The sequence below is a fragment of the Syngnathus floridae genome, chromosome 8 (assembly GCF_059516105.1).
Source record: "Syngnathus floridae isolate MCC-2025c chromosome 8, RoL_Sflo_1.0, whole genome shotgun sequence".
Classification (NCBI taxonomy): Eukaryota; Metazoa; Chordata; class Actinopteri; order Syngnathiformes; family Syngnathidae; genus Syngnathus; species Syngnathus floridae.
This window is the reverse complement of record NC_142420.1, coordinates 11,852,484-11,867,888: the sequence shown is the minus strand read 5'-3', so window position 1 is coordinate 11,867,888 and position 15,405 is coordinate 11,852,484. Positions and strand designations below refer to the sequence as shown.

The following is a 15,405-nucleotide window of genomic DNA, read 5'->3' as shown; positions in this document are numbered from 1 at the left end:
TAGCAGTTTTTAGGAACCAAGTTCTTCATTGTTTGAATATACTGTACCTGTTTAAAAGTTTTATTACTTTGGAAAAACAGATGTCTAACATGAAGTAAAGAGCCATTCTGGAAGCCATAATGGTGGAATCCAGTCAGCATCACTCCGAAATAGATCATAGACTTATCATTCTTGGATTCGTGCCACTGGATTGTTGAATGGAAAATGTGCTCACAGCCATAAGCATACAACTACAATTATAGCAATGAAAAGTAAATGTATTGCTTTGTGTTTGATTACACATTTTATATTCTTGGGGAATTCGCCTAGAACATTGCCTCAAGGAGATTATTGTAACAAGGATGAGTCAGATATAATTTATACTGTAAACCAAGATCTGCAGCCTGTAGGACTTCAGGAATCATTCTTTGTAGGACGAAGTAAGGTGGATTTGAACTTCTAGACTGTAGCTTGATATTTCCGTCCATACTGTATATGGGCCTATGGGTATCAGTGATGGGCAGTGCCTTTGACATCGACCTTCGCTCAACACAGCATAAGGCCAACATGAAAGCCTCCAGCGAATAACTGTCAACTATGGCCATGAGAAGCCCTTTGAGACATGTTTGTGATTAAGGGCTATATGATTAAAATTGACTTGACTTGACATGTCTTTATTCTTTTTTCATATACATGCAATATTAATCAGAATACCTTGTTTTTTAAAATGCAAAACCAACAACCTAAGACCTACAACTTGAATGGATTAAGATGTTTGTATGAATAAACTGAGGAATGTGAATGCTCGGACTTGGCCTTGTCATCATCCATCCATCCATCCATTTTCTGAACCGCTTAGTCCCCACGGGGGTCGCAGGTGTGCTGGAGCCTATCCCAGCTGTCATCGGGCAGTAGGCGGGGGACACCCTGAACCGGTTGCCAGCCAATCGCAGGGCACACAGAGACAAACAACCATTTGCACTCGTCTAATTAAATATAGTGATTTAGAAGGAACAATGTGGGATGGGATGGGCGCCAGACATACCATTCTGAAGTTTTCTAATTTCGCCAAGGGTCGAGGGGTCTTCATAGTAAAAGCAGATCAGAAAGGATGTTGGGCCAGGGGCGAGGACAAGGCCCATAAATCCAGTCCCATTCTCAGAGGAAGACATCTTTTTCAAGACTGTATATAAACATCCAAATTAAAATACAGTCACAAATGCCACATCGTACTATCATTACTGTGCAGACATTTTGCCTCAGAACTAGTAGGAGGGTGTCAGTGGGCTTCGGCGTCCATAGTTGCATGTAACAGATTGATGAGAACTGCTTTCCAGGTTGTGGGGCACTGTTCTATAATTAATCCATAAACAATATAATGTGATGTATAATACTTATGAATGTCATAAAATGCGCCTCCCAAAAAAATGTTTTTGTACTACCGGTACAAAACTCCGGAGTGCAAATCAGGAGTTACTTTTCAATGACAGATCCGTAAAATCAACAGAATTCATGATTTATATTTTAGGATTCAAGTTGTGGTATTATTTTGAAAATATTCTGATCCCGGTTTTAGGATGCCAAAACTGATACCAATCATCCATGAGAGTAATCACATGGATTGATTGTAAAATTTTCAGTTTTAGAGCTACAACGGCTATTTTTCTCGATTAATTAGTTGATTTGTTTCCAATTAATTGGCAGACAAGAGTTTTATTGAAATAGAAAAATTAAATCCCTTTATTATTCTCAAGCAAGGCATTGCTTCAAGTAAGCGGTGCAGTAATTGCACAAATTGTGATTCATTTATTTTTTTGGTCACTGTCAGAAAACAAGTGGAAATGTGCCTCATTATTTTCCCCAAGTGATGTTTGCAAATGTCCTTTACTGATTGAACACAAACATAATCCGAAATCAGGTTTACATACAGCCTTTTTCTCCAATTAGAATAAAACCAAATTACCAAATGGCATGAAAATACTCACAGGGAAAATCAGAATGGAGTTTCGTATGGGTTTAAAGGGGTGGCATATTCTTGTCCCAATTCTGATGGATTATTAGTTTAAAATGAACATTTTAACGATTAATTTCACTCAGGAGATGTGTAGTAAAAAGGTGTAGAAGGAAAATAAGAATGCCTCAAGTTAACGTTCATTTAGGTTGTCAGCTGTAGGGTCTCTTTCTGAACACTGGATGACAATGCACCCACATTAAGTTGAAGAAATATGATGTGATGTCACTACTATATGTTATGTGCCATAAATATAAGACTGACTATTGATATTATACATTTTACACCAAAGCTCAAGCTAAATTGAGTGACATTTACAGTCACTCAAATAAGGGAATTGTTAGATTAGGCCTCTTTGGCATCCATGACTTGAGCCAGGCCGTTATCTTGCAAGCTGTGATATTTCTCTTGCTTTCACCTTGCTTGCATTACTTATAACTCCCGTTTAAAATGTTTATGAGGCAAAAATAATTCTAAGCTCATGTAAATTTAAGGTATTTCATACGGTTTGTTCAATGTTATCTGACTCTTCAGATATAAATGAAAGGCATCATTTGTTTTTAGAGTTGTTCACATCTGCCTGAGTGGCTTATATCTGGTTATTTTGTCATTTAAAAATTAAAGACAATTGTGACAATGAAATTTGTTTGATAACTTTGTATTTGCATGGAATTTTTGTAGTTAAAAAATGTCCAAAAAAACTATTGGCCCCTGGGCCCCTTCACTTTATCAAATCTGGCCCTCCTTGAGAAAAGTTTGTACACCCTCAGTTGAATTATTTAACTAAAATAGTTCAACTGAGAATATGCAGTCTTCAGGTCATTATTATTAGTGTAGCGAGCGTTAAAGGTAAAAGAACCAGGCTTAGGTCCTGCAGAACTTAACAGCCTCTGATTTCAAAACTAGTTAATCAATTTGTATGTTCAATGTCAAAACTAGTTAATCAATTTGTATTTTCTTTAATTTGCACATAGTGTAATATGAGGCAATGACAAAAAATAGTCCACCCTGTTCACTAAAGAAAACGGGAAATGCCCTAAAGCACCATTTTGGTAGTGCAATCCCAAGCTATTTATGTAAGAATTTATGACGTGATCTTTTTATAAAAAAAAAAAAAAGCTCTTGAATTCAACTGTTCATAATGGCCTGTTTTTTTTTTTTTTTTCATTGTTATACAAATGTACCTTAAGCTGTACAATGCTTTTAAAATGAAAATTAAACTGAAGAAAATAGGGTGGTATCTTATTTCTTTCCGCGGCTGTATTTGCGTTCAGTCATAACGGCCCTCTGAAAAATGCTGCAACTATGATGTGGCCTTGCCTTAAAAAAAAAAAAGAAAAAAAAAAAAAAAAAGTTTGAGCCCTCATATAAATCAACCGTGGTCACCGTATACGTGAGTGAGCGTTTATCCCGGAAAAGACTGCAGAGTGGCGGCTCGGTGAAGCAGTGGCTAGCACGTCCGCATCACAGTAAGGAGGGTGCGGGTTCGATTCCACCTCCGGCCCCCCCCGTGTGGAGTTTGCATGTTTTCCCCGTGTCCGCGTGGGTTTTCTCCGGGCACTCCGGTTTCCTCCTACATAAACGTGCTTGGTATGATCAAATTGCCCCTAGGTGCGAATGGTCGTTCGTCTCTGTGTGCCCTGCAATTGGCTGGCAACCAGTTCTGGGTGTCCCCCGCCTACTGCCCGATGACAGCTGGGTTGGCTCCAGCAAGCCCGCGACCTCCGTGGGGACAAAGCCGTACAGAAAATGGATGGAGGGAAGTCTGCAGAGTGAAAAAAGATCTCCTGCCACCTGGTGGTAAAAGAAGATAGGAACACTTGATTCAATTCGAAAGGGCATTTGCCATCATTAATATAAAACAAGTATCCAGGACAAAGTGATCTAACCTAATGACTAACAAAAAATTTGAGAGAACAGTAGCAATAATATATCACACATAAGACACACACCTGATTGTTTATTACAATGTACAGAATGTAGTATCATTTCAGTGGAAAAACATACACATTGGGTGATAGAACAGTGTGTAATAATAGCATTTATGGCAACATTTGGCAACAGCTGCTTTCATTGGAGAAAATCTCTCATAGTTCAAAAACATTTGTCATAAAAAATGTCAAATTGTAAGGACTGAAGAAAGGGAGCTTGTAAACTGTAAGCATGGCAGTACTATATCCAATGTGTCAGCAATTGTAAGACCCATGGAATGATCTTAAAATATAGTTAATAAAATAGTTATAATTAGACAGACAGCTGTCTTTTTCTAATATGGAAGGGGAAATGAGTCATGAGAGTGTATTTATCTCCATCAGATCAAAGACATTCACACATGAAAGAGGTCATTAATGAGCCTCAACAGCAGCACCAAAAGATCTCAGATGCCAGTCTGAAACAACAGTTAAACTGTAATTGTACAAAAACGGCATTCCCAAAAATTGATGACTCACTACATATGTAAGCATTTTGAACATTATTCTGCAACAATAATGGGAATGGAGTTTTTTTTTTAATTATTTTTTTTTTACTTATTGGCAAATTGATTGTACTATTTGTTGCGTTGTTTCAATTTCAAAGGCAGTGTTGTTATATAATAAAGGCACTAGAAGTAACAGCCGGAGAATGTTTCTCATTTCTTGGAGATGGCTTACTGGCAACTCAGTCAAGTAGACAGACTTACCGTAATTTCCGGACTATAAGTCGCGTTTTTTTTCATAGTTTGGGTGGGGGGGCGACTTATACTCAGGAGCGACTTATGTTTTTTTTCACAAATTTTTACTTGATCATTAAGACATCACTTACTTACAAGTATAGTTGACCACTTCCCATGTTATTTTTAGTATAGTTGATCACTTAACATGCTTTTATATCTTTATCTTGAACATATTCAAAACATAAAAAATAGAGAAAACATCAAATAAAGCAATTAACACTTTAAAGCTCCATATCCAAGTCCACTGTCTGCTGTATGTACACTTGCTCCATTTTTGCTCCTCTTATATTTATTATTATTATTTATTATTATTTGTTTATTTATCATTTATTCAACACTCTTATTTATTCATTGTTTGTGCCTTCTTGTTTTTTTTTGTGTTGCTTGTATGCATATGTGTACTATCTCACCGAGGGATAGTGGGAACGTAATTTCAATCTCTTTGTGTGTCTTGGTATATGAAAAAAAAAATCGACAATAAAGGAGACTTTGACTTTGATAAAACAACCAAATAAACAAAACAAAAAACTACATCTGAAATTTTTTTTATTTTCAGACGAAACTGGAGGGCGCTCTAAATTTCACCGTTGGCCGTGACTCATCAACCGGGTGGGCTTAAGAAAAATGGCACCAAAAAAAAACTCATATTTTGCAGGTTACAAACTTCAAGTTGTAAAATATGCAGCTCAAAACAGTAATCGAGCAGCAGAAAGAAAGTTTGGAGAACCGTGCTGTACCAATGGTTTACTATTTCAAGTGACGTCAGTGGCACGGCACGGCGCGTACCCACGTAAGGACTACCGGCATCATTAGCAGTGATCATTTCTAAGTGACACGGAGGACAAAGAGTTTGAAGGAATTAAGGATTTGGAGTGACATAGAAGGTTTGAAAAACTATTATGGCTTTTACGCACGCCCAGTCCTACTCTACTGAGTCGGGGGCCGGCGCTCAGCCGAGTGGCTGTCCGCGAACGGTGCATGGGGCTCGGACATGGCCATTACGCACGCTCGTCCTATGCCATGGAGCTCTCGTGTCTGGAAGCCCACGCCACCACACGCTTGGAAGTTTGTTTTGATTAATAAAGAGCCGCTTACCAAACCCACGTCTATCCTTGTACTTTGTTAACGCTACAATATAGTTATATACTAGATCTGTGGAATAAAGACGAGGCTGACGTCAGGGCGCACGCGCAGCGATGTTAACAAAGGATGAGGAATTTGATCGATGGATTTAATGGATTTAAAGTGCACGGATGATTTGATAATATTATTGGCTTATATTATAGTTATTTGAAATATAGTTTATCTATCGTTATATGAGCCTGTGGAATATTTTGAAGTGCAAGCGCCCTCAGCCGCGCGCACCCATTGTTGACAAAGAACGATCGATGGATTTAATGAATTGGAGTGACACCGATGGTTTTATAAACATGTTATTCATGTAATAGTTGTCCTTAATCACTCTATATGTTACGTCAGGCCCGTTCTCAGCTCTTTGTTTGTGTTTGTCACGTTAGCATACCTATTGTTTAGCCTGTTGTTGCTATTTAATGAATTGGAGTGACACCGATGGTTTTATAAACATGTTATTCATGTAATAGTTGCCCTTAACCACTCTATATGTTACGTCAGGCCTGTTCTCAGCTCTTTGTTTGTGTTTGTCACGTTAGCATACCTATCGTTTAGCCTGGTGGTGCTATTTAATGAATTGGAGTGACACCGATGGTTTTATAAACATGTTATTCATGTAATAGTTGTCCTTAATCACTCTATATGTTATGTCAGGCCCGTTCTCAGCTCTTTGTTTGTGTTTGTCACGTTAGCATACCTATCGTTTAGCCTGTTGTTGCTATCGTTTAGCCTGTTGTTGCTCGTTCATGACTGCTTTTGGTGTGGGATTTTGTCGAATAAATTGCCCCCCAAAATGCGACTTATACTCCGGAGCGACTAATATATGTTTTTTTTCACTTTTGGGGGCATTTTATGACTGGTGCGACTTATACTCCGAAGCGGCTTATAGTCCGGAAAATACGGTACTGTTCCGGGCCCATCATCACCACATCGTCCAACTTCAGAGCGCGACAGTGCGCAAGTGTTTGCCTGCAGAGACGGCTTTAATCACGCAGGCAGGTAAACACTCTGATTTCTCCGTGGTGCTGCCACAACACGACCAATGCGGCTTTCCGGGATGACCTTTATGGCTGTGACCGCACCCTTGAAATCCTCCTACACACATAAACACAAGATCATCAAAACAGGAGACCTCAACCAAGGATGAACCTTTGATCGCGTGTAGAATTACACTTGATACATTTACATCTTATACCCTTAGATGGAGGAAATGTTACCCGCTTTACGTAATTATTCTCTAAGATCCTAAATCAGCAAGAAACAAAGAAAAAATAACAGAGAAAGTTACACACTTTCATATTCAACATTAAAAGCAAATGCCCTTTGTCAATTTCTTTCCAAAATATAAAAGTGTGACATTATTACTCTTACTATAATAAACATTTATTAGCCCATTTTTTTCCCACCACTTACCCCCATTAGGTAGAGCTGGAGCCTATCCCAACTGACTTTGGGTTAAAGGCAGCATACACTTTATACTTGCCACCTTTCCATAACATTCCATAACATTCACAAAATATATTTTATGAAAATAGAGTTATTTTAGTTAATTTAACAAAAAGGTCAATACACAGGAATGTAAATACAAAGAATAAATCTGAGACAAAGAAATTGTTATAATTCATGGGTGTAAAACAGGGCATATAAAATTAAGTTGTGATATTTGGAAACCTGGATGCATTGACATTTTATTTTGAAGGGCAATGATCACATGACCTAATTTGGTTGAGCTTGTTGAGTGGAATTTTGGGTTGTAGAGAAATAGATACATATGAAAGCAGGAATGCACGCTACAGCAGCAGAACGATAGCAGAGATACACTATGTTTGATTTCAGACACTGCTGGGGCCCAGACAGCAATGTTTAACTAATTTGTGTCATCAAAAAATAGTCTGTATGTTGTGAGTGTGACAAGATTAGTGTAATGTTAGGGGTTCCTTGTACCGGGCATAGTTCCTGGACAGCCACAGCGTGCCTCCTTGGCTCCTCCACTGGAGCAGAAGGAGCAGCAGTGGAACATTCCAGTGTGATGCCTCAGCTTCTTTGTCACGTTCATAACAAACGGAGAACCCTGCAGACAGGACAGAGGTTGCTCTATGAGGCAAACTACTGTTGATTCTAAGGGGCATCAAGGTGCTTGATTGCTGACCTCTGTACCTGAGGATTACAATATGGATCCACTTTTGGAGATGTACTACAACAATTCAAATTGTTGTACATTTATCTTCTATGAGTTAATCTACACTTTTTGCAATATATTTCATAGAATACAGAGCATACAAAATAACAACGTTTCATCCCAGGTGAAAAGAAAGTTTTAAGTGGAATTACTTTAGAGCAGACATGGGCAAACTACGGCCCGCGGGCCACATCCGGCCCGCCAAACCTGAATAAATTGTATTATTGAACTTTTTTTTGGGTCATTTTCCCTGCAATTAGTATGTTTCCCCAATAGATGGGGACGCGCCTGCCCAAATGCGCGCGGGCAGGCGCTTTTCTGCTTTTCTGCTTTTCTGCTTTTCTGACACGGCTCCCCGAAGCCGTGTCAGAAAGCTCGGTGCACACTCACAAGTGTGTGTACGTACTAAGTAGTACGGATGCGGCGCACTCCGCGCTCTATTTCCATCAGTGCCGAATTTCGAGTGTGGGCTGTGACGTCAGCATTCTCGTAATTCCCGCGCTGATCTTTTAGATACAGTTTTAAGTTAATGCCACCCACAAACCTTCCCCTGGAATCCTTCCACTAAAATAAGTGGCCCGAGGAAAGGAAAAGTGGACACTGAGTGCCGAGTGTTTAAAAAAAAAAAAGAGAGGACAATTTGGCTCGACCTACGTGTGTGAGCAGACGTTCCGCCACATGAACGTCAACAAAGCCCATCACAGCTCTAGGTTAACGGACCGACACCTCGGCTTTATCCTAAGAATTACCACAACAAATTTTACTCCAGACCATGATGCAATAGCAAAAAAGGGAGACCAACAATACTACTGATTTCTTTATTACTTAATTTAGAAGTACTATTCTTTCACTGATTCTTCAAGATGATGTATTTGGTCAGAATGTTTGCCGTTTATGTGATTTCGCCTCATTAGATAAACATATGTATTTCATAAATCTGACCTGCAGGCGCTGAAGTGATGGAAACTATTATTCATAATAACAGTGTCGTATTTAATGAGAATCAGTGATAGTAGTTTTTTGGTGAAATATTTTTTTAATGGTGTTAATAAATGCATTTGTTTTCAAAAAGCTTTTTTTGAATATCCATGCTTTACTACCTACTAAAAGTACAAACCTTTTATGCAATGACCTTTACATGTCAATTCTATTAAGGGCTGTGGACTCGGTCGGATTTTTGCACCGAGTCCGAGTTCGTGTCCGAGTCCGAGTCCGGCTGTCCATTTTTTCTGTTAATTCATGTGACTGCTTAGTCTTTATTCAAGGCTAATTTAGATCAAAATCAAAATAATGATATAAGTTGGGTGACATAATCATTTGTGGCTGGTACGACTTATACTCCGGAGCGACTCATAGTCCGTAAAATACGGTAAAAGCATGTACTTTAATTAAGACCAGGGCTGTGGACTCAGTCGGATTTTTGCACCAAGTCCGAGTCCGAGTCCGGCCTCTTGACCACCGAGTCCGAGTCCGGCTCTCCATTTTTTCTGTTAATTCATGTGACTGCTTAGTCTTTATTCAAGGCTAATTTAGATCAAAATCTAAATAATGATATAAGCTGGGTGACATAATCGTCCTTGATATTGGTACATAATGTAAACATTAGCCTAAGTGCAACTCAACGTGGCCGCATTGATCGTAAGCAGGGCTGTGGACAGTATTACTACGCGCATTCTCAGCAGCATGATGAAAATAAAATTGAACGTTTTTTTTTTTTTATTGTCGGACTCGGTCAAAATCAGCACCGAGTCCGAGTCCGGCAAAAATGACCGAGTCCGTCCGAGTCCGAGTCCCCGAGTCCGAGTCCGGCAAAAATGACCGAGTCCGACCGAGTCCGAGTCCCCGAGTCCGAGTCCGAGTCCACAGCCCTGATTCTATTACTTCACACAAACACTACATCCATTTGCTCCTGGTTCTGCCCCCCGGTCAAAATTTAGAACCAAATTCGGCCAGCCAGTCAAAAAGTTTGCCCAACCCTGCTTTAGAGAGTGTTTCAGATATAGTCTTCAGGTTAACCTTTTTGTACTGTAGCAGTATTTGTTCCCCACTACCAGTGCATACTGTAGCTATACTTCAGTCAGTCACATGGGTTCATGGTGTACCTTTACATGTTGAGCTTTGACACAAACCCACACAGAGTACGTTCCAGCCTCATCCGGTCTGTAGGAAACTTTGTAAGAGCCGTCATTGTTGTCCACCACTGTGCTTTCCACCGCACTGAAAGAAAAAGAAAAAAGTGTTCTTCCTCTCACCATTGTGAGTCCAGCATTTTAGAATGTGTTTGATTTGACCTCAGTCAATCCATCTATTCATTTTCTATAGTGTTTGTCCTTATTAGTGTTGTAACTTGTGAAAAACCTGGACTCTAGGTTGTCAGGGGTGTCAAACTCATTTTATTCACGGGCCGCATTGTAGTCATAGCTTCTTTCGGAGGGCCATTATGACTGTCAACCCAAATATATGTATGAGCACCTCATATTATATACAGTAAAAGCTACAAAACAAACTGACAAATAACTCATTTTCAAATCAGACGAGTAAAAACTGGTCAAATATTAAAAATAAAGATATTATTAAAAGTGAAGACAATTTGCAATGCTAGTAATGACACGAATTTAATGGACAATGTGTCTTCACGGACCACATAAAATGATGTGGCGGGCCGTATCTGGCCCCTGGGCCTTGAGTTTGACACCTGTGACCTAGAGCCTAGCTAATGGGCAAGAGGACATTCTGCTACTCGGGGGATTCCTGGCGCTCACTGTTAACGATTACTCTGAATCGGTCTAAATAAAATGGATGGATGGCGGCCGGACAGACTAGTGGCCAAACGGATGGTGCACGTGCCCTCACCAGTGTTTTCTCTCCCTGTGGACGATGCTGACCAGGACAGGATCCCCACCATGTGCCATCTGGTCCCCGGCAGAGTCTCTGCAAACCAGGGTGAAGTGGGCCTGCTGGCCTTCACTGGCCTGCTGAAGACCTGTGGACATGGGGATAAGTAGACAGGTCGATTTTTTTAAGTAAACAAAACATTTATTTTTTATAATACTCATTATAATCACCCAATAGGAGATTGAAACTCAATTTACTGTATTTTTGGGGGTTTCACATCACACAGAACCAGATCACACACAAGCAGCCATGCAGAGAAATGTCAGAGTGAAAGGGTCTGAGACATGTTCAGGGATGAGAACGGAAAATGAACGGAAACCACCACTTGCCGCAGGGGGCTGCAGGGGCCACAGGCCCCTATTGGGGGCCACAGGGGGCCAGGGGCAACGCCCCAGAAGGGGATCAGGGGGGAAAGCTCCCTGGAGACTCCTGGATTTTGGCAGTATAGCAACCCCAAAACCATTAATTTCATCACTCAATTTCAACAGTTCTGTTAAAAAAACATTTCTGCTTGGTGGGCTACCAAGGTGAATATAAGACTGTCAAGCCTCGGTTTTCGACCACAATCCGTTCCAGAAGGCGGTTCGAGAAGCGAATCGGTCGAATTCCGAATCTATTTTTCCCATTACAAATGGAAAAAATTTAATCCGTTTCAAGACTTTAAGCATTTTTTCATTTGGGCATTTTTGTCCAATCGCGCGACTACAGCGCATCGCCGAACGCGCAACCGTAGCACGTCGCCGACCGCGCAACTGCACCGCGCTGGTTGCATGATTGTGACAAAGCCGTCGCTGAAATTTAGAAAATATTTTAAAACTCCTGACGTACTTTCCAAAATTCAAGTGGACCTAAGTGCGCAGGGAGCTTAATTTTGTCCGATTGCGCAAATGCAGCGCACCGCCGAACGCGCAACTGCACCGCGCTGATCGCATTATTGTGACAGAGCCGTCGCTGAAATTTAGAAAATATTTTTAAAGTCTTGATGTACTTTCCAAAATTTAAGTGGACCTCAGTGCGCAAGGGAGCTCAATTTAGTCCGATCGTACAACCGCAGCGCGCCGGGCGCTCACTGTCGCATTGCTTTAAGAGCGTCTTTGTGTTCCGAGTTGTCAGATGACGTTGCTCTCGAGCCATGCCCATCTGAAGCAGTTCCTGATCCCGTTCGACTTGTCTATTTCCCTGGCACGATCCTCGTCTTTTTTCTCTAAAATTTTCGCCATGCGGGCTAAAACATTAGCTAATTAGGCAAATGAGTAGGCAAATGATGGGACGAAAGTAGCGCAAAATGCTGCCGAAAATAAGGCGGCTGTTGTGTCGCAATTCTGCTGCTAGCCCCCCCCCCCATATAAAAACAATTTTCTCAACGGATCTACGCGATTTACGAAAAGGAAAAAAACACGGAAATCCAAGGATCTGCGGAAGATTCTCATCCCTGCATGTTGCCTTACTCAAGGGCACTGCGCCATTAGTATCCCCCAACAACCAATTCAATGGGACTTGAAGCATGATCCTTCAGCTGCAAAGCGCAAGTCCTTACGGATGAGTTAATACAGTGTCATTGCATACAGATGGAAGCACAAAATTCTAAATCTCTGTCCTGATCTCCTCACCTTCTCCATCTATAGTGCACTTGTTGGGATCCAAAGCCTTAAAATGGATCACACCCACCATTGGGTAGCCGCTCAGCTCACCCGCCATCCCCTGGGGATCAAAGCGGATACCACTGCCATCATCAGGGACGAGGGCAGCCAGCTGGTCATCACAGCTGCCCTCCGCCAGGCTGCTCAGCCTTCTCAGCGTCACGCCCTTAGCACTGAGGATCTCGACATCCGAGCCACAGCTCAGCAGCCTGTTGGCAAAGTCCACGCCATCCCGGACATCCGACAGTGCCTGCTGCAGCTGCGCCTTCTGCAGATCCAGCTGGTTCCTGCCACACACCGGAAAGGGCTTTCAAGTCATCATCCAGCATGTTAACACTCAACATTTGCTGCAGCAGGAAGTCAGAGTTCAATGTCACCCAGGCATTTTATCCACCATCGATGATGTCATCCTATATGTTGTCCAATAGTGTTGCCAAGGATGTTAATGCTCATTATTGCTCACTGTCATTTAGCATGTGTGGTGAAATATAAACATCATTATCCAGTCAGTCATTAAGTCAAGCAACACCACGTCAGTCCAACATGCCATGGAGTATGTAATCCAACATGTTAACCAGAATCTGTAAGCCATTATCCAATATGTAATACATGTGACAGTGTCACGCAACATTTCATCTGACATGTCTTTCAGCCGCATGTTAGTATCATACCTGCATTGGAGGTGAAGCTCGTCCAGGCGACGCAGCAAGGCCAGGCAGTGAGCTTCCACCGCACTGGCATAGCCTCGAGCGAATGCCCTCATCTCATTGGCTGTGGCCTCCACTCTCGTTTGTAAAGCCTTCTGGGAAACCTCCACCTGGAAAAGACTGTAATTGTTGACAAATGAAAGAGGAGGGGCCAGTACCAACTCGTCACACCTTCTGCAGTGTCTGCTCCAGTCTTTGCAGGTGAGGTCGCAGGCGGACAGTGACCAGCGTCCTGATGCGGTCTCTCTGGCAGCCAATGACTTCATGGGTGGGACAGCAGCAGTGCTCAGAGTGCAGCGTTGTGGCGCATTCCAGGCACACTGGCAGGTCGCAAGGCTGGCAGAAGAGGCGCAGCTCCTGGCCAGGATGGACAGCACACAGGACGGGACGGCAGAGGCGACCCCGAGACTTGAGATCCTGCAATTGCTGAATAGGGTGAGACGCTGTACGCGTCTGACGCCTGTGGATGACAGCATCGATGTAGATCAGTGATTAGTCTGCTGTGAAAGATCATCAGATGATCCACGAGAAAGTAACCATGCAGTTGCACTTAATTGTTCCAAAATTATATTTAGTACAAATAAAGCGCCATAGTTAATCTATCTCTGCCTGCGAGAGTGGCAGGCAGAACAATTAAAAACTCTTCCACTATATGACAGAAGGTACAAATTAGCAGTTGCCATTGTCCTAAACAGAAGCTTTGTATTCAATTAAACATATAATGTTCATAGTGCGTGAGTTATTTGCGATCAAATCAAGACAATGTCATCATTGCTTCAATGTATCTAATGTTTTCATAACAATTTTCTTTGGTGGTGACCCGCCGGGTTTTACTAATGCAAAATTTTGAACAAAAATTATGGCTGTAATGTAGTAAAGGAATAATGACAACATTTAAAGATATTACATTTAACAGTTTAGAATTGAGCTTGCACAGCATCCCAGTGAGTAGTTTCTAATGTTTTAGAATATATATCAGAGTATGGTATAGAAATGTATTTCTAGTAGTAGTAGTACTAGAAGAAAACAAACCAATTTGAAAGAAACCTTTACCAATTTTGTAAAGCGTTTCGTTTTGTACAAAAATGACATGTTTTAATATTAATGACTAATGTTGATCATGCTCTGTCCCACTATTTTATCTTTTGATTCACGTTTTTGTTTTTCAATAAAGATTATCTTTTGAAAAAAGACAAACTTAACGCAGAAGCAAAAAGTAGAAGAAGGTAAAACGGAAGCAAATAATAATAGCGAAAGGAGGTACCTGTGCGCTTGAAAACAGAATTCGCACAAGTTGACGCAGCAGACCTCACAGCGGCTCTCCGCCCGGCTTTCGCCACACAGGTCACACCCAAGCGGGCCGTTGCTAACCAGGGTCTCGAGAAAAACTTCGTCTAACGCCAAGTGGTCAGTGCTTAGCCCGGCAGGCCCCGAAGACGGAAGGTCCACTTCGGAGTCACAGTCGGGGCAGAGCACCGTGACGTTGACCCGTTTCTCTTTCCTCGCCTCTTTCGTAACTTCTCCGTCCCCGCCCTCCTGTTCTGGGCCATCCCGGTGGCGACCAGCGGCCACCGAGAATGGCTCCAACTGGTTGATACAGTCCAGACAGAAGGTGTGCAGGCACGGCAGAATTTTAGGATCCCGGTACAAGCGCGTACACACGCTACAAACCGCCCTTGGGTTCACCGACAGTCCGTCTGGTGCTATTGGCTCGGTTGCCGTCAGCTGTTTTGAATGATCCTTTTCTTCGGACATTGTTGGTACCGAAAAACAAAACAAATTTGGGGACAAATATGGTTTGTAAGCCGCTAATACTGAAGGAAGGTCTTTGTTATGTCCACAGCCAATCACATGAAAATGTATCCCAACAAAAGCTTTTTTTTTTTTTTAACTTTATCGCATCCGTTGAAATCCCACCGGAATGTCGTCCTTGCTGTTTTCATGGCTCCAATGGGACATCCGACACCTCCTCATCGGTGGGCCAATGGAAGGGCGCCAGAGTCCAGCAGGGGCGGTCCGAACACTTTTAGGGACCCTCATATTTACGCCAAACATACCCAGACCAATCCCCTCTACTGGCAGGAATGCACTAACTTTTCATACTAAACTTACACTGATGTAGAAAACGAATCATTTATTAATTCTGTAAT

The 15,405-nt window shown here is 41.7% G+C and overlaps 1 protein-coding gene across 1 annotated transcript; it reads right to left on the bottom strand.

The window, feature by feature from the left end:
* Window positions 1-3,930: 3,930 nt before the first annotated feature.
* On the bottom strand, window positions 3,931-15,247 carry trim45 (tripartite motif containing 45). The gene is made up of 8 exons (XM_088383390.1): window positions 14,520-15,247; window positions 13,427-13,715; window positions 13,220-13,365; window positions 12,519-12,835; window positions 10,867-10,996; window positions 10,116-10,230; window positions 7,779-7,905; window positions 3,931-6,929 (listed from the first exon to the last, which is right to left on the bottom strand). Exons 1-8 carry the CDS (start codon window positions 15,008-15,010, stop codon window positions 6,775-6,777), a joined length of 1,770 nt encoding a protein of 589 aa, XP_088239516.1. The 5' UTR covers window positions 15,011-15,247; the 3' UTR covers window positions 3,931-6,774.
* Window positions 15,248-15,405: the final 158 nt, after the last annotated feature.